The sequence below is a fragment of the Populus trichocarpa genome, chromosome 1 (genome assembly GCF_000002775.5).
Source record: "Populus trichocarpa isolate Nisqually-1 chromosome 1, P.trichocarpa_v4.1, whole genome shotgun sequence".
NCBI lineage: Eukaryota > Viridiplantae > Streptophyta > Magnoliopsida > Malpighiales > Salicaceae > Populus > Populus trichocarpa.
Window position 1 is genome coordinate 1,539,801 of NC_037285.2, and position 26,236 is coordinate 1,566,036.

Below are 26,236 nucleotides of genomic sequence, written 5' to 3' on the forward strand. Positions count from 1 at the left end.
AATTTTATGATTAAATTCAAAAAACTCTTCCCAATACACACACCTCATCAAGAGGTACAACAAAAACCTCATCGTCGCCCATGACATTGCGGTCACCCCGCAACAAGTATCAATCCTTCATGATTTCAACCTTTGAAGAAGAGGATTTTGTCAAAAATCTTCCTCTATAATAGCTGCCAATCTTTGATGATTTCCATCTTTTTTTAGATTAGACTAGACATGTTGCCCGCTGGTTGCCATATATGGGCGAACAAATTTTATGGATCTTTGTAAAGAAAAACTACTTATCCGTGAAATTTTATTGAGAAACTCTGAATTCAAATTTCACTATGTCCATATACATATTGTTTCATTTGGTTTAATTGCTTGTTTATTCTTCTTCTGTTTCGCATAATAGCCTATATAAAAAAACGTATGCATAATAGCTGAGCAATGTACTAAAAAACTATAACGAAGACCTCAAATTCTTCTCATTTGATTATTATGTGGGCAACCTTTCGGAAGTGGATGAAGTCATTACAAATAGATTTAGAGCAACTTGCTTTTTGAACAATAACATAGCAATTCTTTCCTTCTATCCACACGGGAAAAAAAATTCAGCACGATTGAATACACGAGTACTTGGAGGTTGTACGGTTCTCGACTTCATCATGGCAAACACAATTAACTCTCTCTTGTCTTAAGTAGTCCTGATTGGGAGGCCACTAACTAATTGTTGACGCATAAATTAATGCACCAAACAACACGGAAGATCGCTACATAAAGGGTTACAGAAGCTTATGCAAGTCACAGAATTACAGTTCTAAGAACTCAATTTCAAGTATACATCAACCTTCAATTGCTAGAAATGGGAACTTGGGGAAGGCCAGGGCAATGGCCTATGCAGCTTGTTTATGCGGTGGCATTTTGCCTTGTAGCCACTAGTGTGGTTGCCTACCAGCCTTACATTTATGCTTCGCCGCCACCACCTCACCACCCTATCATCTACAAACACCCATCTTATAAGTTACCGTCAATACCAAAACATGTTGCTCATCTTCCACACTATTACAAACCTCATCTTCCAAAGCATGAAAAATCTCCATCATACCAGTACAAGTCACCTCCACCACCACCAAAACATGTGGTACCTTTGTCATATTATTACAAATCACCGCCTCCACCTAAATATGTGACACATTCACCTTATATTTACAAGTCACCACCACAACCAAAGCAATCAAAACATACTCCTAAATACTATTACAAATCACCGCCGCCGCCCCCAAAACATGTGGTGTCTTCACCGTATTATTACAAGTCCCCACCTCCACCAAAATATATAAAACATACACCTTATTTTTACAAGTCACCACCACCATCATCACCAAAGCATCATCAAGCACCACATTATTATTACAAGTCATCACGCTCACCATTGAAATCTCCACCTCCATCGTATTATTATAAATCTCCACCACCTCCATCTTCATCACCTCCTCCTCCATATTATTATAAATCACCACCTCCCCCATCATCATCACCACCACCTCCCTACTACTACAAGTCACCACCACCTCCATCCCAATCTCCTCCTCCCTCATACTATTATAAATCACCACCTCCTCCATCTCCATCGCCACCACCTCCATACTACTATAAGTCACCGCCACCTCCCTCTCCATCTCCTCCCCCTCCATACTATTATAAATCACCTCTTCCACCATCCCTATCACCGCCACCCCCATTCTATTATAAGTAATCACCACTACCATTATCATCTCCTCCCCCTCCTCATTACTAAACATCCCTTCCACCCACCCTATTTTAATTGTATACTACGACAACCATCTGATCATGTTCCATGAATCACTTCCTCCACTATCTTAAGGATACGAAGCTTATGTGTGCTTTCTTATTGATTAATTCACTCTTTCGAATTCTAAGTCATTATTTCATTTGATTTGTTTTGTGTGAGAGTTTTTGACGTTTCCTTGTGAAAGGCAAGCGTTTTTGTTCTAAAATAAGATCCGAAGAGAAGATACTCGTGATGAATTCTGTTGTATGAGCTGCTTTTGGTTCCAATTCTTGTACTTAATTAAATATTAACACAATCATGAAGAGAATTGTTTTGCATCACCATATTTAGTGCTACATACATGTGTCAAATAATCATCTCAACCTAATTTAAGTGAGGTCCCAAGATATGATTTATATTATTCTCTAACACACCCGTGAAAGCCCTTTGGACTTGAAACTTGCATAGACCCACATTATCTTATGCTTAATTTTTATCAAATAATTAGGGATGGTGAGATTCAAACTCATGACCGCTTGGTCATCAAGGCTTTGATATCATGTCAAAGAACTATCTCAACCTAATAGCTTAAACTTTTAAGTGAGGTCCCAAGATATGATTCATATTATTCTCTAACAACATGCACACATTAACACATGAAATCTATTAATTTAAAAATTCTAAAGAGATGAATAAAATTGTAACTTGATTTGAAATAAACAAACAGATTATCAAACTCTCACTCTCTTTTAATTTCTTTTCATCATTACAAAGAAGAAAATCTTTATGCCTGGATCATGGAGACAAAATAATATAAATTGGTCCACGATAATTTCCACTAGTTAAGCTCATGCATGCATGTTTTTCTTACATTTAAATCAACATGATGGATCTTGTCTTTTTGAGGCAGATTGAATTACCTAGAATAGGGATCGAATAACGTAGAATTTCATTTGATTTGTTTTGTGTGAGAGTTTTTGACGTTTCCTTGTGAAAGGCAAGCGTTTTTGTTCTAAAATAAGATCCGAAGAGAAGATACTCGTGATGAATTCTGTTGTATGAGCTGCTTTTGGTTCCAATTCTTGTACTTAATTAAATATTAACACAATCATGAAGAGAATTGTTTTGCATCACCATATTTAGTGCTACATACATGTGTCAAATAATCATCTCAACCTAATTTAAGTGAGGTCCCAAGATATGATTTATATTATTCTCTAACACACCCGTGAAAGCCCTTTGGACTTGAAACTTGCATAGACCCACATTATCTTATGCTTAATTTTTATCAAATAATTAGGGATGGTGAGATTCAAACTCATGACCGCTTGGTCATCAAGGCTTTGATATCATGTCAAAGAACTATCTCAACCTAATAGCTTAAACTTTTAAGTGAGGTCCCAAGATATGATTCATATTATTCTCTAACAACATGCACACATTAACACATGAAATCTATTAATTTAAAAATTCTAAAGAGATGAATAAAATTGTAACTTGATTTGAAATAAACAAACAGATTATCAAACTCTCACTCTCTTTTAATTTCTTTTCATCATTACAAAGAAGAAAATCTTTATGCCTGGATCATGGAGACAAAATAATATAAATTGGTCCACGATAATTTCCACTAGTTAAGCTCATGCATGCATGTTTTTCTTACATTTAAATCAACATGATGGATCTTGTCTTTTTGAGGCAGATTGAATTACCTAGAATAGGGATCGAATAACGTAGAATTTCATTTGATTTGTTTTGTGTGAGAGTTTTTGACGTTTCCTTGTGAAAGGCAAGCGTTTTTGTTCTAAAATAAGATCCGAAGAGAAGATACTCGTGATGAATTCTGTTGTATGAGCTGCTTTTGGTTCCAATTCTTGTACTTAATTAAATATTAACACAATCATGAAGAGAATTGTTTTGCATCACCATATTTAGTGCTACATACATGTGTCAAATAATCATCTCAACCTAATTTAAGTGAGGTCCCAAGATATGATTTATATTATTCTCTAACACACCCGTGAAAGCCCTTTGGACTTGAAACTTGCATAGACCCACATTATCTTATGCTTAATTTTTATCAAATAATTAGGGATGGTGAGATTCAAACTCATGACCGCTTGGTCATCAAGGCTTTGATATCATGTCAAAGAACTATCTCAACCTAATAGCTTAAACTTTTAAGTGAGGTCCCAAGATATGATTCATATTATTCTCTAACAACATGCACACATTAACACATGAAATCTATTAATTTAAAAATTCTAAAGAGATGAATAAAATTGTAACTTGATTTGAAATAAACAAACAGATTATCAAACTCTCACTCTCTTTTAATTTCTTTTCATCATTACAAAGAAGAAAATCTTTATGCCTGGATCATGGAGACAAAATAATATAAATTGGTCCACGATAATTTCCACTAGTTAAGCTCATGCATGCATGTTTTTCTTACATTTAAATCAACATGATGGATCTTGTCTTTTTGAGGCAGATTGAATTACCTAGAATAGGGATCGAATAACGTAGACATATAAAATTTATGAAAAAAAATATCAAAATAAAACCCTAATTGTATTTTATTTCATACACTTTTTTCATTCTATAAAATAAGAAAAATAAATATAGAAATTTTGGGCTTAAAACCTCATATAGAAAACATGCCCTTTCACCTATATTTTTGTCCTTAATCTCATATCATAATATTTTTCCCAAACAGATATAAAGCACACATTGATAATCTTTAGCATATCACCAATCATCCCAAGGCAAGAAAACATGTTCTTAGCCATGATCTTCTCTCTACATATCAAGCAAAAAGGGGTTGGTGGCTAGCATTTAATCAATCTTCAACCCAGGTTCATTATCCAAAAAACTAATCCCTTTATGGTGCCACAAGACACAGATAACTATTCATTACAATAGTGTAATTATTATTTTTCCCCTTGATCATTTTATCTTTAGCCTTTGTTTTAGAGGTAAGGTGGTCTTTTCACCATGGCATAAATTTCTTTTGATGATTGTGCAGCGTTATTTTGATGATTGTGTTTTATTATACTTAGTAAATTTACTAATGAAACCCTTGAATAAAATAATCTAATTCCTTATACATAAGGACATTTATGTATTTTCATATTTTATAGAACTATTGAATTACTACATTACCCTTACAATTCAATTTTCTGAGTTTTAGCTTCAGGGGCTTGGTTGTAATTTCACTGTGGTTTGTTTGTCACTATTGTTTAGTCCTAACGGCATTTTTAGTTTTTGCACACAAAAAATGAAAAAGCTCGCACGCGCCATTCGCTCCGTCGTATTCTAACGGTGCGTGCAACTTGCTTCTGCGATTGGAACCAAAATTCTGTTGTATCATTTTGATTTGTCTCGATGTCTTCTTCCTCTCTAGATGGCGTGTGTATGGTGGTTCGGCGTGGTTTGGCCTGAAATTACTTTTCTTTTCCTCTCTTTCTTTCTCAGATTGCATGTTGTTTATGCAAAAATTCATATCAACCCTTCAATTTACTTTTTCTTTTGATTCAGTCCCTCTTCTCTTATTTGCAATTATTTTATTTACATTGATTATTTCTCATTCAATTTTATTTCATATTTCATTCCTCATCATTTAATTTTTTTAATTTATTTTTAAATTTAGTTCTCATTCTTTTAATTTCTATTTGTTTTTTTAATCGTTTTCTTTTTTTTCAATTCCACCTATAGGAATTTATTTTCATTTAATTTTTATGTCAAATTTGGTCCTAATTATTTTAATTGATATTTTTTTAATCATTTTCTTAATGGATTTGTTTTTTACAATTACATCCCTAAACATTAAATTTCATTTGATTTTTCCCAAAACATTTAATTTTTATGTAGAATTTAGTCCTAATTTTTTTAATTGCTATTTTTTTGTTTTTCATTGCTTTTTTATTGATTTATTTTTCTCAATTTCATCCCTCAATGTTTGTTTAATTAAGAATCTTACTTCTTTATTTTTTCAGATTTGTTTTTAATGGGATCACCCTCGTTTCATGACCCAGGTAATAGATCTGAAAGATTAGCTCATGTCGACTTCTTTTTTTTTAAAGCATTTTTTTCGGTGTTTTTTTCACTTTTCTATTTATAAGGTCATCCCAATTTAATGTCCTGGGTCATGTAATTGATTTGTTCACCCGAATTAGCTGTTGGGTTCGCTCGAGGTTTTTTTTGTTATCTTTTTATTTTTTGCTTTAACAAGTTTTTTAAATTGATTTATAATAAACTTATTGATGGAACCTGGATCTAGGATTTTATAGGTTGCGACTTGCGAGCTTTTTAAGATTTGATTATGTTTAGGATGTTTGTTCGGGTTTGCTTGGTTTTTACAAATATTTTTAATTTTACCACCTATGATTTTTTAAAAATTTTAAAATTTGATCCTTAATCTTTTAATTGATATTTAGTTTATTTGGGATTATTTTATTATTTTTTTCATTGAATTGCATCCTCTTTGGGTTTTTTCTATCAAATTTTATCCTCAACTTTTTGTTGCTTTTGCATGTGTTTTTATTAATACTTTTCTACCGATCTCATCCTTCGAAATTAAATTAGTTAAGAATTATGCTACTTAATTAAATCTGGGTAAAAACAATTCATGGGATGTAGCTTTTAGAGATTAGACAAGTTTAAGAGGTTTGCCTTATTTTTTTCTCTTTTTCTAAATTGATGTTGTTTTATTTTTTATCCTCTTTTTTTAACTTTTTTTTGTTATTTTTTTTTATTTAATTCTATTGGGTTAGCCCTTAACAATTTTTTTCTATTTCACCCCTACTTTTTTTTAATCTATAAATAATCTATCATAATCTTTCAAGTTTGGTCCTAATTTTTTTAATTGTAATTTTTTTTGTTTGCGATAATTTGTTTTTAGATTTCATCCTCATTGAGTTTTTTCCTGAGAGATTGTAGCCCCATTCTTTTTTTGTTTTCTTTTTTGTTGTCTTTTTTCTTTTTCAAGTTTTTTTATTAATAGTTTTTTCAATGATTTCATCTTTCAAAATCAAAATTAATGATATTTAAACTTCTTTATTGAACTTGGATCTATAATTTAAAAAGTTGCAAGTTTTTTAGATCAGATTAGATTTAGGAGATTCGTTTAAGTTTATTTGGTCCCCCCTCATGTTTTCTTCTCTCTTTTTTTAAGTTTAACTTCTTCTTTTTTGTTTTCTTTCAGTTAGGTTATTATTTGATAGTTTTATAATCTGATTAGACTTTGGTATGTATTTTTTATATATTTTTTTGTTGATTTATTTATTACTGTTTTTTATTAAAAAAAAGAATTAAATTATTAATTTAACCATTGACTTGAAATTTAAATATAACTTTTTTTACATTAAAAATAAAATTTGTTCGCCCGAGGAACATGTCCAGTCAGCTCTAAAAAAAGATGGAAATCATCAAAGATTGGCAGCTATTATGGAGGAAGATTTCTGACATACTCTCCTTCAAAGGCTGAATTCTTGAAGGATTGATACCCATTATAGATGAAGATTTAATATGAAATTATCTCCCATAAATAGTAGCTAAAACTAAAAGAAGGGGAGGAGGCAGTGAGACACGAAAAAAAAAAAAAGCAAGAAAGAAAACGAGGGAACACACACAGAGAGACCATTGATCTCCCCATCTCTCATTGATCACCGCTGTCAACAACAACACACACAAACTCATCTTCCTCTCCCATTTTTTAACCGAAATTGACACCAAGATTAAACAAATCTCTTCCCTTTCTTCCTCTCAGGAGCACAGCCGAAGACCACCCCACCTCTCCATTTTTCTTCACACCACCAGCAAAGAAAATCCCAAATCAATTTGTTTCTTCACAATCGTTTCTGGCTTGCTGGTTATTAATTAGGTGCGTGACAAGCATGTGATTCAAGTTCAGTGGAAATTAATTGGCCAGACCGTGAGTTGCACGGGCGTGCCTCACTGGTATTTTTCAATATTTTATGGTGTTTTTCCGCCTTAAAAGTCAATTTTGAACCCCAAATAAATATTTTTTTTTTCTGTTACTTATGTTTTTAAGTTTCATGTATATTGATATTTTTGTTTTTATTAGTGTGAAAGCGCATTTTTTTAGTGATATTCTCATTAAAAAAAACAAAACAAAAAAATTGTAAAAAAATAAAATAATTTATTTATCATTCCAAAATATTTTCCAAGCATACATAACAATTTGAACCGGGTCACCATGATTTCATTAAAGCCCACTGAATAATAATGGCAGCTTTCAAATCCATTTCAAAACTAACCAAAATAATAGCCAAAGCGCAGTATAAATTTGTATCATTTTTATGGGTCTAATATCCATTTTAAAAATGGCTTAGTTGACTTGACACGTTTTCATTTTATAAAGTAACCGATGTCCAGTTTTTAAAATAAAATACAGGTTACGCATACTTTTAATAATTTCAAAAAAAAAATTATTACTTATTTGATGAGTCTTTTTATTTTTAGAAATCAATATAATTTTCTGACGTGTTTAAAAATTAACATTAAATTTTTCAAAAATAAATTTAAAATAATTAGAATAATTAATGGCAATTACAAATATAAAAAAAGGAAAAAACACATAATAAAAATAATTTTTTTATAAAAAAAATATTGTAAAGGTAATGTTGGTTTTTCTTAAGAATAACTAACTTGTTACTTGAATTAGAAAACCAGTACTTATTTTAGAATCATTAATTTTTTATAATTATGATGTCCATCAAGATGAGAAAATATTATTAATTAAACTATCCATCAACCTCAACATTCTTTGAAGTTCAATTTTCATTTCATAATGTTTCCTTTGGTTTGTGTGGACTTTGTGTTCATAAGATAACAAGAGCAGTTGCGAATATACCAATGAGGAGACGCAAGGTGAAAAAACCTCTTAGGCTATCAGCGGTTAGACAAATTCTACACTAGTTGACAAACAAAAAGGAAGCATAACAAGTTGACAAACAAAAAGGAAGCATAAAAAAGCACTTGAGAGATGCTTCTTGTTGGTCTCAGAATCTTAACATAGATCAGGTAATAGCTCTCTATCTCTCTTTCTGACTATAAGAATATCTACATTTTTTTGCTTCCCATTTCTATCAAACACTTTTTTCTTGCTTTTCTTGGTATTCTTGCAGTGTAAAGTTATGCTGTTTATTTATTGTCACCTATCCACTTGAAAAGCTAAAGATTGTTGGATTCTCTTCTGTTGTTGAATGATATATTCCAATGTCAAGATCTTTTCTTTATGCTTTATTTGATATTCTTGTGAAGAATCTCCATCTGGGTTTTCTTTAAATTGGTTAAAGAAAGCTTCTTTTTTTTCGTTGGATTGAATTCAACTTTTAAAGCTTTTTATTGGTTTGAAATGTTAAAGGGATGGTTGTATTTTTTGTTGATTATGACAATTGAGGTTGTGGGCAGCTATAATATTATGTTCTATGTATGGACTCTTTGCCTTTGCATATATTCTTAAGGTATTATATGGGCAGTAATCATGCAAATTGCAATCCCACTTTTGTGTTACAAGTTGGTGGTTCTGGTTTGTTACAAGCTTAAGTTGTTCAATTTTGCATTAGGATTATTGGTTTGTTAGAGTAGTTGAAGTGATTGATCTAAGACAAGTTAGAAATTTTGGTCTTGCAGATGTACTCTTTCTTGAGTTGTCTGGCTGAAAGTAGTGGTTTGTTTGGAGGAATGAAATGAAAGATTATAACATGGATGATGGGGAGATAGAGCTTTCGGATCATGTTTTGTTACCGAATCCCGATTCATCTGGCAGTTTGCAGAGCTCTGCATCTGTGGATTCACTTCTTGATGAATTCTTGAAGAATACGAGAACATGTACTCACACTCACACTTGCAACCCCCTTGGCCCTGACATAACTCATACACATACATGCTACCACACACACACCCAAGTCATTACTTCTGAAGAAGATGATGACGTAAACAATAGAGAGCATTCCAATTCTAAAGTAAAAAGGCCAGCAGGAAATAGAGAAGCAGTTCGAAAGTACAGACAAAAAAAGAAGGCACATACTGCTTACTTAGAAGAGGAAGTGAAGAAATTGCGTATATCGAACCAGCAGCTGGTGAGGAAAATACAGCAGCAGGTAATTCTTGAAGCCGAGGTTTTGAGGCTAAGAAGCATATTGATGGGCCTGAGGGGAAAGATTGATACTGAATTGGGTGTGTTACCATTCCAAAATCAGGGTGACGCTACTGCTGCTTTCAAGGATGGCAATTGTGGTGCGCAGTCTACTGGTGGGCCAATGAATCTACAGTGTCAGACAGATTTACCGTGCTTCCATACTCAAGTAGTAGGTTCGTCTTCGCGGGTTAATATTGACGGAAATGACAAATTGATGGAATCATGGGAAGGGACTTGTCAGCCTGTGATATTAAATTCTCAGGCTAACATGGATAATATGGCAACTACAGAAGGACACGCAATGGACATGGTGGAAGCCTTGATGTCATCTGCCTCTCAAGTTCAATAACCAGAGGGAAAGATAATATCTGTAAGCTCTTCAGCTCTTTTGATCTTCCTGCATCGAAGATATGTTGAAGTTGAGAATACTGATCTTGTGTATACTAAAATGGATATAGGACTTAAAAGGCTGAGGGCCACTGTACAGTAGTATATATGTATGGTGCTCAATAAAACTTCAGCCAGAAAGTCATATACTTCACGACAGACTTTTGTTTTGATTATCTCTATAGATTGTATGAGGATTAGAATGTAAATATTACTTTTCCTTTCTTCCTTGATGAAGTGCAAAGATGTGGGAAAAATGTATAAGCTACTCCTTGGTGAAAATAGCGATTGTCCATTGGCTGAAATACAACTGTAGCATGATTAAGTTTCTGCTTGTTTTGCTGTTGAAAATATCCATGGTGATTAGTGTATTGTAACATTTTTCGCTAGTGTACAACTTGATCTATGCTCAAGAGCTTAAACGATTTCCACGAAAAACTCTTTCAGTTTCAGATTTTTGAAGTGGTGGTAGACACAACAGACATGGTCATTCTATTTACATACATGCTTTATTGTATTTACACTTTGTGAATCTGTGATGATGGTGAAAATGGTATGTGCAGCTTATTCTGAACCTCTCTTCACATCTCTTTCGGTCTTCCCTTTTGAAAAGCTAATGCTTTTACCTGATTTCATTTCCTGTCTAGGTTATTTCATCCGGCTGTGCCCAATACAACTTTCCTTTGGTTTTTCTAGTTTTGCTTCTCCCTTTTGGTCTGTTCTTGAGTAAGCTTCCGAAGTCGAAGTAAAACTGTAAAGGTAGTTAATAAAGCATGCTCACCGAGTGCTATGATGCAGAGGCTGGCATCCTCACCTTGATGACCTCTGCTTGATGAAATGTATCGAGGTACTTAGCATCAGTTTCTATGTCCACTATAAGTGATACCAAATGCAGCAGAAGGTTAAAACAGGTCCCTTATTCCCACGTCAATGAAAATTGTGTGTGTGCCGGGATAGAGGGGATTTCCACACTTACCAAATCACCTAGGTTTGTAAAGTGGTGTCCTGTCCCTTTCATATTGTTCAAGTAAAATGGTGTATGCAACTGCTTGTAGCTAGATGCCCTTGCCTTTGCCTGGTCAAGGATCCTGCTCTTGGTGCAAGTCCTTGCAAAATATGGCCAAAACTTGGATTTGAATGTAAATAATTGGTCCTAATTCACCATGATCTCTTTAAATATAGCCCACAAACTCACAATGGCATAGGAACTCACACTGTAGTCACTTGAATTGTTTGGAAGAATAACAGCTGCTGGTACCTGAATGCAGAAAATTTATTAAAAAAGACACACAAAACCCCATCAGCCAGCGCATTGATGATTTTGCCCTCCATGTTTGTAAGGAAATGGAGCCAGCGCACTGATGATTTTGCCCTCCATGTCTGTAAAGAAATGGTTGAGTTTTTTTTTTTTTTTTTCTGGGATGGTCTTTTTAGGATTTAATTAACATTACCAATTTACTTGGGGTAAATTGATCACTTTATAGTTTATAGGATAGTTAAATTAGTAATCTACCCTTTAATAACAAAAATTACAGCCTAGGGGCAAGGAACATTTTTTATTTTTTTATTTTTTAAATAGTATAATTACTTAAATACCCTTACAAATTTGTTTTTCTTTCACTCGGGTCTATAAATGTTTTTTTTTCCTTTGATTTTTCTGTAATTTTTAATTACAATTAGTTGCGATTTAGTCTTTTAATATATAAAAAAAATATTTAAATAGAAAAAAAATTGATACTTGTATCACTTTAATTTCTCTTTTTTTAATAATAAAAAAAATGAATCAACTCATGCTCGCAGCAGAGCCATATAAAAATATATAAGAGCAGGGTTACTCAGAACGTTAATATCACAGTGACAAACTTACGAGCACAATAAATGAGATCTCATTCAAAATTGCAGCAACTCCAAAGCAGATGTGAGGGTAATGAAAATGAGGCAATGACAGGAGGTGGGGAGACTGGAGAGCAATGAATGACACGTACGTATGCCATTCATCATTCAGAAGACTCACAGGTTTGAACCGTACGTGGATGAAAAGAACTGTAGCTTTGACAGGCCCGTAATTAAAGGTAAGCTAAAACCAGAGCAAAGCAAGATGGAAGGTGGACAAGTGTGTTTGAGTTGGGTCAGTTTAATCTGTGCCTTGAAAAAGTTGAATCAAGAGAAGAAACCATCTTGGGCCATTTCCTATAGGAGGGGAGAGCAGCAATGATCTTGTCAGATTGATATTGCTTCTTCTTTCTTGATTAAGAAGATGCCTCACATGTTTCAGAAACATGAGCAGCTTGGCGCCAAACACCATTGATAAACCCTAAGAACAAAGGTATCATCACCGTATCAGCAAACAAATGCAACAGTCCAGAGTCACATCCACGAAAGCCACATCTCCCTATCACATTATTCATATATTGATTATTCATGTCTTTTTGACCCCACGTTATATTTATTTCATGAAAGTGCTTGTCCCTAACTTGTTCTCTGCCCCTCTTCCTTAACTTGTTCTCTGGCTTCTTTCATTTATTCTTCACTGTTCTTTTACCATATCTTTGCGTGGTTCTTTTTCATGATTCAGTGCAGAGATTCTCCTTACCGAAGCAGTTTGGACCCTTTACTAGTTAGATCTAATGTGTAGATTTTTTCCATTAATTTCTTAACATCGCAAGTGTTGTTTAGATTTGTCTTTTGAACCACATAAACGTGTGCAGAATTAGTTGAAGTCCGTAGAGGTGGAGATGTTATGTGCAAGCTTGGATCTTGTAAGTTGTTACCCCACAAACACAGACATGTAGATTTCATACAAGACAGAGTTTTAATGCGTCGGTCACACAGAAACAGGTCTCACCTGGGCTCCATGAGAACCTCACACACGCTCAAACTTCTTGTATGAAAGTGTGGCCGAGTTTCATAACAATACTGCTTGTAGGCAATTTCTTAGTTCGAAGATTTTAAAAAAAAGTTGTTGAAAAATCGTTAAACTTTAGGTTCTTTATTCAATTTTTTTTTGTTTTGTTTTTATACACCAGACATTTTTAATTCCAAAAACTTGAAACAATTTTAAATAACTTTACCAGCTCAATCAGCTTTTTGCACATAAAATGAGGATTGCACGACGTAATGGCACTATGAGCGTTCAACATTTGGATAGTTTGTGACCCATACGTGCCCACCAAAACGCACCTGTTATTAAACTCTCTAAGTCCAGCGTGTAAACTTAGTGATTTGTCCTTTAGAACTTAGCTCGGGCTTAGTTTTAAGTTAAATTCTAATATTGTCGACTCATTAAAATTTGGTTTAGTTTTTTTTTAAGATATTAAAATAATATTATTTTAATTTTTAATTTTTAAAAAAATTAACTCAAGTTAACTAAGATTAACTCACCCAAATTATTCCTCAAATCTTGAAACTAATCAAATTTAATAATTATAAATCATGTAAAATCTAAATAAAAAAATGTCAACTACCTCAACTACCCTTGATAAAAGCATATCTAATTTGATTTTTTAAAATTTATAATGTGTACTTGTACCAGAAGAATAGCCATTTAACTCATGTAAAATCCAAATAAGGAAATGTCAACTACCACAACTACACCTGATAAAAGCATATCAAATTTGATTTTTCAAAAGTTATAATGTGTACTTATACTAAAAAATCCATTCAACTCATGTTTTGTCGTGGATTATAAAAAAAATTCAAAACAATATCAGGTATGAAGGTTGCTTTAATATAAATTTTTATATAAAAAAAATTAAAAGATAAATTGAAAAGTCTATGCAAATAAGATCAAGATATTTCATAACATAAAATAAGATGTGCATCTAATTTTATTTACTGAATTTATTTATTTAAATAAATCAAAGATAAATCTACACCTTAAAAAACACATGACTTAAAAAATAAAAACAAATTTTTTATATAAAAAAAATTGAAAAGTCTGTGCAAATAAGATCAAGATATTTCATAACATAAAATGAGATGTTCATCTAATTTTATTTACTGAATTTATTTATTTAAATAAATCAAAGATAAATCTACACCCTAAAAAACATATGACTTAAAAAATAAATACAAATAAAACTAACTGAATAAACTCACACCATAAAAAAAAAGAATAAGGACTGAAATTAATAGAATGAGAGCTGAAATTGAAAAGTAAGAAACAAAGAAGACAATGGTATACATTACTTGTCAAGAAAGAGAAAAGAAAGAAAAAAATCAAACGACCACCAGCGATAATCCGGCCACTATCAGCTGTCATGTGCCACTCCAAATGGAAGAAGACACGGCGGCTCATCTAGGAAAATGACGGTAGGCCAGGTATGTATATTAGATGGTGTAACACATGCCGCCTGAATGGCGTGGATACCAATCATGCGCTTGAGCATGCCAAGCACACTCCAACAACTTTAAGCATTAAAAAATTCAAAAGAATATGAAAATATCAAAATACCCCCACGACCCCGATAATTACACAAAATACTCATATGAAAGTATAAAATACCTCCAAATGCTAAGCTTATGTTTTGTCTCTTTCAAGGTTAAAGATATAATTGCATTATATATTAAAATTCAAAAATCTTAAAATACTCTTATTCAGTTATACAATAATTTTTTTGATTCTATGAGCAAATGCGTATTTTTAATGTTAAGAAGGTTATGCAAAATCAAAAAAACTCTTAGTCAACAGGTTTGTATTTTGTTGATTTTAGAAGCAAAATAATATTTTTATGATAAAAAAAAATAAAAAATATATCAATACTCTCACCCGAAAGACTTAATTTTTTTTTGAAACAAAGGGCACGACTGTGATTTTATTGTGATCCAAAATACATATAGTACTATAGATTGAACTATAATAAAACACCCAAGTCATTTAGATTTGCAGGTAATTCCGTTGAGCTATTAGTTTAGGCTTACGGCATTCTTAATTTGCTTAGCCCAGCTGATTATAGAGTGCTATAGCTCTCCCAACTTTTAATTAATGTACTCGGTTCATTGATGGTAGGAAGAATAGACATCTCACCTTAATGCTAGGTTTAAAAACCTTGTTTGGGAGTTCTTGTCGATGCATATTAATGAAAATAGCTTATGAACAAATTAATTGCTATAATAGATAAGGCAAGGTGCTGGTAGCACTCCCCTAGTTTCTATCTACCTTATTTTAAATGTTCATGCTATCTTAACAATTAAAAAATATTTTAATTTTTCACATCAATTGTCAAACCCATGGCTTCTCAAAAACAATCTCTGCTACCAGGCATGTTGCAAGTGCTATTAAGGATCAATTCGATGATTATTAACTTGAAATCTAGTTTAGAATGGATTTTAAATTAAATTAAGTGAGTTTATTTTACTTAGTATTTTAATTTTATAAAAATTAAAATAATATCATTTTGAATCGATTTTAGTTAACACATTTAATTTATAATTTAAATCTTACTCGAGTTAAGTTAGATTTAATAATTTTATCGTAAGTTATTTATTGATGTCGAAGCTCCATTAATGAAATTATATTACATGTTGTGCAACATATTGGGTCATTTTAAGCAATGAATGTTATCATAGTGTTGATTGGACACAATATTTATATAAGAGTGATTGTTGCATTATATCTAGCTAGGGCATAAGTGAAATAAACTAAAGCAAGAGAAGGCCAAATATGATGGATTAATTCAGATTCAATTATAGGAATATAATTGTGTATATCACAATTTCACAATATTTAATTCGGATTCAATATTTAAAAAAGGAATGTTTTCATGCAAACAAGCCTAACTTTTATATATCAACGACATTATTTTCAATTTATAAAAAATGTGAAAAACATTAACGATTGTTAGATTTTTAAAATTCAAATAAAATGATTTCAAGAATTGAGATAGTAATTGTCGATCATACATTTTTTTACAACAAAATAATTTTTTAATTTTACTTAAAAAACACTTAAAATCGATACCACAATAATACTAATCAACAAAAAAAAAATCATTTCTAATTGTAATCAATTACTTATATGTTTATTATAATAAAGCCGGTACTAATACTATAAGCAAAACACCACAACAATACTAAGCAAATCCGAATTCTAAATTTTAGTTGAGCAATAAATGCTTACTTTAATTAAACATATTTAATGGGGTAGCAACCCTTTCATGAAGTATTAGTATCAAAGATCAAATTCTATTTGATTTAACGAGAAAATAGATGTTAATCTCGATTTTCAAACATCATAAAATACACGTTGCGTTATTGCTTGCGACAATTTCTTGAACCCAGCTTAAGTTTATAGATTTCGTTGAAATTTCACTGAAGAAATTTTCAAGGCAATGCTAAGAATGTAGTTTATATATCCACGTACCAGAGTCCTTGGCAGGTGCAAGCCAGCTAATTGTTCCAAAAGTTTTTTATTTTATTTTCTTGGCTCCAGAAATTTATGAGGTGCTGAATTGGGACCCGAATTCTCAACTGAGGGTCCCTTTATTTTCGAGTTTCCACACCCAGTGTCTGGTCCTAATCTGAAAATTTGTTATGTTTTTGGCCTTGAGTGAGTATAGTAACCCTTTGATGGGGGAAATTCATTGATAGCTTCCGGGAAAAGGAGAAGGTGGGTCTCCTCTATATTTAAAAATATATATATATATTAATATGTTAAGCTATTAAATAAGATTTTAAGATATAATTTATATTATTTTATAATATATTTTATCAAATAAAAATTCTTTAAACTTGAAATTTATACAAGCTCACACTACATCATACTTAATTTTTATTATATAAATAAAAATGGTAAAATTTGAACTTGTGACCACTTGATCATCAAAGTTTTGATATCATATCAAATAACCATCTCAACTCAATAATTTAAGTTATTAGGCGAGGTTCCAAGATATGATTTATATTATTCTCTACCACTCACTAATGAGATATTTATGAGCTTCAATTTTATTTTAATGTAAAACATATGTTTTGATTAATTAATTAAGATTAAGTTTTTTTTTTATTTTAAAAATATATTTTTTATATTAATTTAGTGTAAGCATATGCATCTCCTTAATCAATATAAGGGCAATTCATTGATTCATTAATATTTTTTTTATGTTTTATAAATATTTTTTAATGATTCTGGTATAAAAATACAAAGAATTAGAGAAATCAAATCAGTGTATTTTTAATTTGAATGTAGAATTACAATAACACATATATTTACATTATCAAACACACATATACGAGCAAAGAATCTTAATATCTATCTTTAAATTCCACACAACAACAATTAACTTAAACTAGCTATTATATATATACATGTGATCATATTCCATGAATTTATCGTACTAGCTATCACTTTATGATAGAGTTGCTACCCCATTAGCTAACAAAGAGGATTAACATTGTGAATATGTTTAATTAAAGTAAACATATATTCCTCGGACTGAAATCTAGAATTTGGATTTGTTGTGTTGTGTTATAAGTTGAAAAAAACATTAGCAAAAATGAGATATGATTTTATTTTTTATTCACAACTTTAAATATAGACTTGCTATTTTTTTGATGAAAGAATACCAATGTGTGAATGTGTTTATCAATACAAAACATTTATTTACATTTTTATTTATGAATGTATTAAAAAGCAGGTTCAAACCCAATATTTATTAAAAAGGAAAAGTATTTACATTTTAACTGGGTGCATGAACATTGGCAAGATGCATTATGGCATTATGCAATGCATTAGAATCTCAAATTTCCACACAATGTTGGCCATGCAAAAATATCTTCAAACTGGAAGGTTTAGGGGGTCACATTCTTTTTATTTTCCATTTATTCACGATATAATTTTGGATTGCATGCCTTAACAATTTGTGGCCTCAAAAGCATACAAACAAATAAAGAATAATAAAGAAAAACAAAGGGAGGGAGGTGCAAAAGTCTCATCCCACTCACAAGTGGGGAATGGAGAACCAAAAAAGCAATAGCCTTTCTTTAGAATGAAAGAAAAAGGGGGCAACTTTAGGCCTTTAGCACAAGAAAATAGAAAGCAAATTGAAGGAGAAAAAGAAAAAAAGACAATGGTTAAATCAGGCCATGGCACGTGCAGAGAAGCGTGCAAATTGCAGAGGAAAATGTCTCTGTGTTTGGTAGTCTAAAGCCTGTATTATTAAAGGTGCATGGGATTTACAAACAGTAGCCTATATTTTAAGCACAAGATTCTAATACAGGAGAATAATCACCGTAAGACTCAAGACACTATTGACGACAGTTCATTGCGCCAACGCGGCGCCCTGCAATTGCTGCTGTGATTGTATTTGTTTCTCGCCTGTAAAAATACAAAAAATATTTTTGTTGCGGATGCGTTGCTCCTCGTTGTCAAACAGTGATACCTAGAGGAGCTTGAAGAATCAACCACTTTGCCCCCTTTTTTCACCAAACTGTTTTCTTACAATGTTGTCACTGACGACACAGATTAATAGTTGGTTGGTACGATAATTAAAAAGTTTCCTGTTCCAGAACGAAAGTGAATCTATATATATGCAGAAATGTCACTCCCGAGAGATGTTAGCTTCATTTGAATCATAATTAATAATTATCTCAATTAAGTTCTTAACGGGTTTGTTAAGATTCATTCAATCCGATATCTGAAATTTGAGTTTTGTCATTAATTTTCTGTTAACATGCATGGTCGTATCAATATCACTCGCAAACATTTATTAAATATTCACTTCAATGTTATATATGAAAATCCATATAATAGTACTGTGTAGACGTGAAAAATACAAGTATTTCTTTACTTACGGGACATATTCTCCATTTATAAGTTAATTCTTTAAAATGCAACAATGGTAGTAAGGTTTTCTTATAAGAAGGTGGGTTAATGTATGGCGGATCACTCAATAATTATATATATATATATATATATATATATATATATATATATATCTCTAGACTCCACCATTCCCTAATAGGTTGCTTGCTGGGATGGTTGGATTTCATCACAGTAAAAAAAATTACACGCAATTATTTAATGCATAATTAATTGGCCTAGGGACAGGTAAATTGAGTACGTAGCATTTAAGATAATTTTGTTTGATTTTCTCCTCCTATTAAACTATAATTAAGCTACTTAAAAATGTGTTCCACCCAACTAATTTCTTGAGATTTTACAGACACTTTTGATAAATGTGCACGCATTAATATATGCTAGCTGCTCAACCTCCCACCATGAATTTAGGATAGCATGGTAGTTCCTTAGGCTGTTAGACATGACTGATCTATCACTAACCATGTGCTGTCTTCAATTAATTAAAGTATGATAATTGATTATTGATTTAGATTTAGATTTCTGATATAAACGTAACCAAGTATAGAAGTACTTGCTGCTTCATTAAAACATAGTTTACCATTTTTATATTTAATATCTTCTTTTTACTGGAGCATATTCAAATTCTAACTAAATCACAAAAATGACTATCTTCCATTATTTAATCCAAAATCCAATAAACTTGTCCATGAATAAATTGTCATCTCATTACACATCCATGCATATCTTCCATTAAATATAACCAGTTTAAAGCTTTTTTTCTCGAGCAAGATCCTTTAACAAAATTTTCTTGGTGACCAATGAAGTTAGTTGAAAGGATATTGAGTTTTCTACAACTGATCTTTAGCTTGAATTCCTAAAAATAAAAAAAACAAGTTTTATACACAAGTAAGGAAAACACATGGGACAATATGTAAGAATGTAACGATGGATAGAAGGAAAAGATGTGGTTGTGTGTGGGTATGATATTTTTGTTTCCAGTTATCTTTAAGTTATCCTCTATATTTATAAACATTTGATTATGAGAGAGTTGATAATTATTAAAGAATCAATTCAACTTAAAATTTTTAGTTGTTACGTAAAAACTTTTTAGGTCTAAAATTTATATAAATTCATATTATTTTATGTTTAATTTTTATCAAATAAATATGAATAATAAGATTTAAATTTGTAATTTATAATTGCTTGGTTTTTAAGATCATGTTAAAAAAACTAATTTAATCAAAATATTTAAATTATTAAATAAAATTTTAAAATATAATTTATATTATTAAAAGGATGAGGTTGCCAGCCTATAACAAGGATACGGTGGCAAACCTGTGGGAGTAGGGTAGGATTGTAAGCCTGTCGCATGGAATGGGTTGTGTGTTATTCCTGAAGCTATCAATTAATTAAGTTAAAGAACATTGAAATACGCTATATAAATATTTATTACAAGAGTACTTCAATGATACAATAATGTCGGAGGCAACATGTTGATTGCGTGTTAACATCAATACATTAGTCATTTGTCAATCCATTGTTCACGTTAAAACCTCTCGACTCTCGAGCGAGGTAGGATGTCTAAACGAGAATTCAAGAACCTTCGAGGAGGGTTGCTGTGGAGAATCTGAGACAATTTGAATGTCTAAAAGCGACATTGCAAGAAAACGTCAAATTTGATATCTAAAATCATTTGGAGGTGTGTTAGATGCTTAACCCTACAAGTGACAACAACACTTTAGTCAACAGTGTCTTTTTAGTGTTGAATTGGTGTGAAAATGGGTATCGGCAAAATCAGCACTCTCCAGAAGAAATGTGATAATTTCCCTTGATCAGAACAGAAATCTGTGATGCCAGAGCATCATTTTCCAACAATTTTGAATGTGGAAATCTCAATTTTTCTAATATTATAATATAGTGCACGACCATACATTAGTTTCTTAGAATGTTCGTTAACAAACACTTTTCTTTTTTTAATTAATATATGCATGCATGAATCTAGAGGCGAGCTACGATAATTTTTTTAATTTGTTAAAATTTATTTTTATTTTTTTGTCTTTTATAAGGGTTACACATATAAAATATATATATAATTTTATAAAAAAATTCACCCGCTGTTAGAGAATAATATAAATTATATTTTAAAACCTTACCTAATACTTTAAACTTTAAGATTGAGATGATTCTTTAGCATGGTATTAGAGTCATGATTACCAAGAGGTCACGAGTTCGAATATCATCATTTCTATTTATTTGATAAAAATTAAGCACAAGATACTGTGAATCTGTACAAGTTTCAAACTCAATGAGCTTTCACTTGAGGGAGTGTATTAAAGAATAATATAAATTATATCTTGAAACTTTATATAATAGTTTAAATTTTTAGATTGAGATGATTCTTTGGTATTTATTTATACCTTTATCTCCACACCTGCATGAATTGTTACTAGAAATTTTTAGATAAATTTAGTCTTGAACAAAATTATATAAAATGCATATATATTATTAGATAGAATCATGTACAAATGCATATTTTATATTTAACTATTGATTTAATATACAAATGATGTGATGGAATAAATCTATCTATGACAGTTTCTTCAATACCCAGGCTTGCAAGTTATTGCAATTGAAAAGTCATGGGATTTATAGTATGATATATTTAATTCATCTTTGAATTCTTCTGATTTAGGCCTGAATTAACTGTTTCGCGGATTCCACACCTTAATCTCTACCTATCTTCCTCGCCCTCTTCAATGGGCAATCAAGATATAAACAATTACCATTGATCATCAAAGTAAAACAAAATATTGTTAACTATTCAGGTGGTGGTCCTGTGGTAAAAGTTTGGGACCAAGAGGTTTGTTCCCTCTGTGGTCTCAGGTTCGAGCCCTGTGATTACTCATATGATGGCCACTGGAGACTTACATGGTCGTTAATTTCAGGGCTTATGGGATTAGTTGAGGTACGCGTAAACTGGCCCAGACATCCACGTTAAACTAAAAAAAAAAACAAGATATTGTTGCCATACGTTTGTACTAAGTTTTCATTGCAAGCATGTCACACTCAGAACGATTGATCTACATTGTACCCTGGTGAGAAAACAACAAGCAAAAGTGAGCTATTGATCCTACTTCAGTCTTTAATGCGAGAACAAGAAGAAAAAAAAAAGGTGGGAATGAACATCCATGATGTTTCCATTGCAACATCAATTAAAAAAAAAATATTTTTTGCTGTATATTTTTAATGATACACTACCTAATTTCTCGATTTGCCACACAGCCTAGTAATGATGGTGAGAGAGGAACAATTTTGATCATTGAAACCTTATCCAACTACCCCAAGGAGCAAAGTTTTTAGACAAGGGGCCAACGTTGTTGGCAAAATCTTGTGTTCGGATTTATGATTCAAGGAGGTTTTTAACGATCAACAGCCATATAAACTCCTCGTGCTAAAGTTGATAAATCTTTCTGAGTAGAAAATGGTAATCATGACATAGAACGATGGTAATCATGACTTCATTTATGAGCATCAGTTGTGTAGAAACCTTCACTTGTATCTAGGAAAAGATCAAATGACAGATCATTGTTTGGTGTTTTGCTTTGGTTCAATGCCTTGATCAAAGCATTACGAAAGAAATATAGTATAGTGTTACTGCGGAAATGTGATCCTAACTATTTTTTATAAAAAAATAACATATTAAAATTATTAAAACACTAAATAGATATTAATTTAATATTTTTTTAAATAAAAATAACTAAAAACATTTTAAAAAACAAATCCGTATTATAAAACAGAACATTTAAATGTTAGCTTTTTTTTATTTTATGTTGCATGGTTGTTTTGCGGCACAACTATAAAATACAATTTAGATTAAAGGATTGAGTTTTTTTTAGAAGTGTGGTTATAATTGTTTTTGAAAATATTTTTCGTGTCGAAATGCATTAAAATGTTAATTTTTTATTTTTAAAAAAATATTTTTGAAATCAGTGTATCAAAACGATTCAAAACATACAAAAAAAAAATTTAAGAATGTGGTTTGCATTATATTCCCAAACATTTTTTAAAAACTCAACTTTGAGCCGGGTTTTAAAAAAGGTTATTCTGAAGTTGATATGGTTGTTTGAGCAAATCAACTCATTATTGATAAAAACTTATTTTTTAAAAAATAACTCTTTAATAGAAATATTTTTTAGTAGGGAAGTTTTTTTTTTTTTTTTTAGAATCGTTTCACAATATTAGTTAGATAAAATCAAAAGGTCAGGCCTCAGATTGTGGAAAAATTAATAGCTACTTGACACACATATTCAATTGATAAAATCAATTAAATAAATAAACTACATCGAAAAAAATATGGTCAATATACTCGATTGCAAAAACCATAAAAGTCTCTGTATACTCACAGAAAAATCATCTCTTTTAGCAACATTACAAAGGTAAAAAAAAAATTAATATGGGCATAACTCTCAAAATAATTGTCAGTAGAATTTAATTTTGATGGTATATATGGACAAATGAATTTAATTTAACCGAGTATCTTCCCAAATAATTCTTTTAAACCCAACTTAAGCTTCGTGCCCGGTACCGGGTCGACTTGCTAGCCGGTTTTAGAGTATTTGGTATTGTGATTATGGTTACCTTTCAAAATATTTTTCACTTGGAAATGCATTAAAATAATATTTTTTTTTATTTTAAAAAAATTATTTTTGACAACAGCACATCAAAATAATCTGAAAATATTAAAATAATATTAATTAGAAATAAAAATAATAATTTTTTAAAAAATACTTTTAAAATATAAAATTATCAGAAATTCCACGCAAATTTCCCTTTCTTTCATCTTTATTCACACATCATTAGGGTAAGTAAAAATTAAAAAAGGTGTAATAATGAAGGTTGTGCTGTGAATTATAACAAGCTAGGGTTGGTCACGAGCTGGTTGATTGCGTGCTGTAACGCTGTTATTTATAAAGAGGAAAAAACTGATGAGAGAAGGAAAAGGTTGAGAGATTCAGTAGTATCGTTTATTTATTCTGTGGGGAAATGGTAAAAACGACAAGTGATGTAGGAGGTAAAGGGGCTATGCAGGAGCCTCTGCCCCCTGTTCAAATACCATCACCTTTCTCCTATTCTCTGTCATTAATATAATTCTTTATTCTTTATTTTCATAGGAGTTTTTTCTTATCATTTGATATATATATATATATATATATATATATATAATGGAATATTTTTATAAGAATTTTGAAGAGTTTGATCAGTAAATATGTTAATAGCGTCTTTAGAAATGTGGTTATGGTTGTTTTTTAAAATGTTTTTCACTTTGTATTAAAATAATATTTTTTTATTTTTTAAAAATTATTTTTGACATCAGCACATCAAAATAATCTAAAAATACCAAAAATATATTAATTTAAAATAAAAAAAAATTCAAATTATTTTAAAAATATCTTTGAAATGCAAAAACATGGTCTAAATTTTTATAAATTCAAAGCTTATTATCTCTAAATGTTTTCACATGTGAACTAGAGCATAATTTCATCCTTAATTAGTTTCCTCACACTACTTAGCAAGATGGTTTCGACGTATTTTTTTTTCTGGTTAATCAAAAAGTGCCAAAGGAATTTCTAATGGCTTGTCATTCTTGGAATGTGGTATTTTATCAGCAAATTTTTTACACACCACGATTAATTTCACAAGTTATATATATATATATATATATAAAATGTAATCTCTCCCTCCCATAAAGAGAATCTTTATTTTCTCATTTAGATATTCCAGAATATATGTCTTTTATAAAAAAAAAAATCAAAGAATTTTTTATTTAATTATATTTTTAAAAAGAAAATATAATAAACACAGCAAAAAGTATATGAGTTGACATCATATTTAATACATTATTTAATATGTGTGAAAAGCCTAATAAAAATTTCTTGATATGAAAAAATGGGGTAAAAGTTTTACAAATATTTTATTTTCCATGACCAAGACTTAAACTCGATAATTTAGGATATCTTTTTAGCCACCACCTAGATGCTTAGGCTTGTATATCTTGGATATGACATTGAATATTTTCAAAGTAAGCTTGGCATGCTCAAATGATTGCACTCATTCTTTTAGTAAGAAAGAAGAGTATGTGACACATTGTTGCAATGCAAGGATTCTAGACGTGTGTTACAATTAGCTTTGATTTGCTAAGTGGTGCTAGAAAGAGATTAAAACTCCACGATTATTACTCCTATCATCAATTTAAATATGCCAAGACTTAGTGCGAATCAGTTGTTACTATTATTGTAATGTTTTGATTATATTTTAACGGGCGTTTGTTCTTGGGATTCAACGTGTTTTTATCGGTTTTTACATGAAAAAAATATTAAATTAATATTTTTATTATCGTCCGCAAAAACACCCTACAAACCATTACCAAAACAGCTGAATAAATAACTTCAAAGAAATTCAACTACTAAGGTAATCTTTCCACTAAGACAAGCTCCAAGGTAGGATGAAAAGAACACTCTGCCCTTGTCTCTCTTCTATTTTTATACACTATATACTATCACAATCATGATCACCTTGATATCAATAATTTAAGTGAAACAAGAAGGTGACTCACTCATGGAAAATGAAAAGAGGAGAAAGCATATGCCTGTGGGGCATGGCCAAATACCCCCTCAAATCATGTGTTCAGGGAATGAAGAAAAAGAAGCGAATATTTTAGAAGGAGGAAAAAAGAAAAAAGAAAAAAGGAGAGGGGTAAGTAGGATGCATGACTTCACGGATATTTTTTGTTTTATTTTTTTAATTCCACAAGAGTAAATGTTATTACGATTAAATCTTAAAAATATAACTATCGTATTCGTATTGATGTCATTAATTCATAAATTTTTTATACTAATCCTAAAACTTTTTTAAAAAATTATTACATCAATTCCTTCAAATTATGAAGAGTAAATGTTATTAAACGAGAAGATGCATTTAAGTAGCATTATTAGTATTTTTTTTATTTTAAAAGTGTATTTTGATATGTTGATGTTTAAATAAATTTTTAAAATATATATAAAAAATATTATTTTAATGTATTTTTAAATAAAAAACTTTAAAAAATAAT

At 30.8% G+C, this 26,236-nt stretch overlaps 2 protein-coding genes across 5 annotated transcripts; both read left to right on the forward strand.

The window, feature by feature from the left end:
• Window positions 1-794: 794 nt before the first annotated feature.
• On the forward strand, window positions 795-2,121 carry LOC112328504 (extensin-like). Its single transcript, XM_024607606.2, has one exon. The coding sequence runs from the start codon at window positions 848-850 to the stop codon at window positions 1,739-1,741; it is 894 nt and encodes a 297-aa protein (XP_024463374.1). The 5' UTR covers window positions 795-847; the 3' UTR covers window positions 1,742-2,121.
• A 6,533-nt stretch (window positions 2,122-8,654) lies between these two features.
• Window positions 8,655-11,512, forward strand: LOC7496026 (basic leucine zipper 23). 4 transcript variants are annotated; one of them, XR_002982352.2, is made up of 4 exons: window positions 8,655-8,824; window positions 9,437-10,314; window positions 10,779-10,884; window positions 10,979-11,512. XR_002982352.2 is itself a non-coding variant. In XM_052450749.1 (3 exons), the coding sequence occupies exon 2, from the start codon at window positions 9,493-9,495 to the stop codon at window positions 10,291-10,293; it is 801 nt and encodes a 266-aa protein (XP_052306709.1). In that variant the 5' UTR covers window positions 8,655-8,824; window positions 9,437-9,492; the 3' UTR covers window positions 10,294-10,314; window positions 10,895-11,512. The 4 variants fall into 4 exon arrangements, 3 of the variants coding, with proteins under 3 accessions (XP_052306709.1, XP_024458783.1, XP_002299223.2); XM_052450749.1 differs by lacking the exon at window positions 10,779-10,884 and having other exon boundaries at window positions 10,895-11,512; XM_024603015.2 differs by lacking the exon at window positions 10,779-10,884.
• Window positions 11,513-26,236: the final 14,724 nt, after the last annotated feature.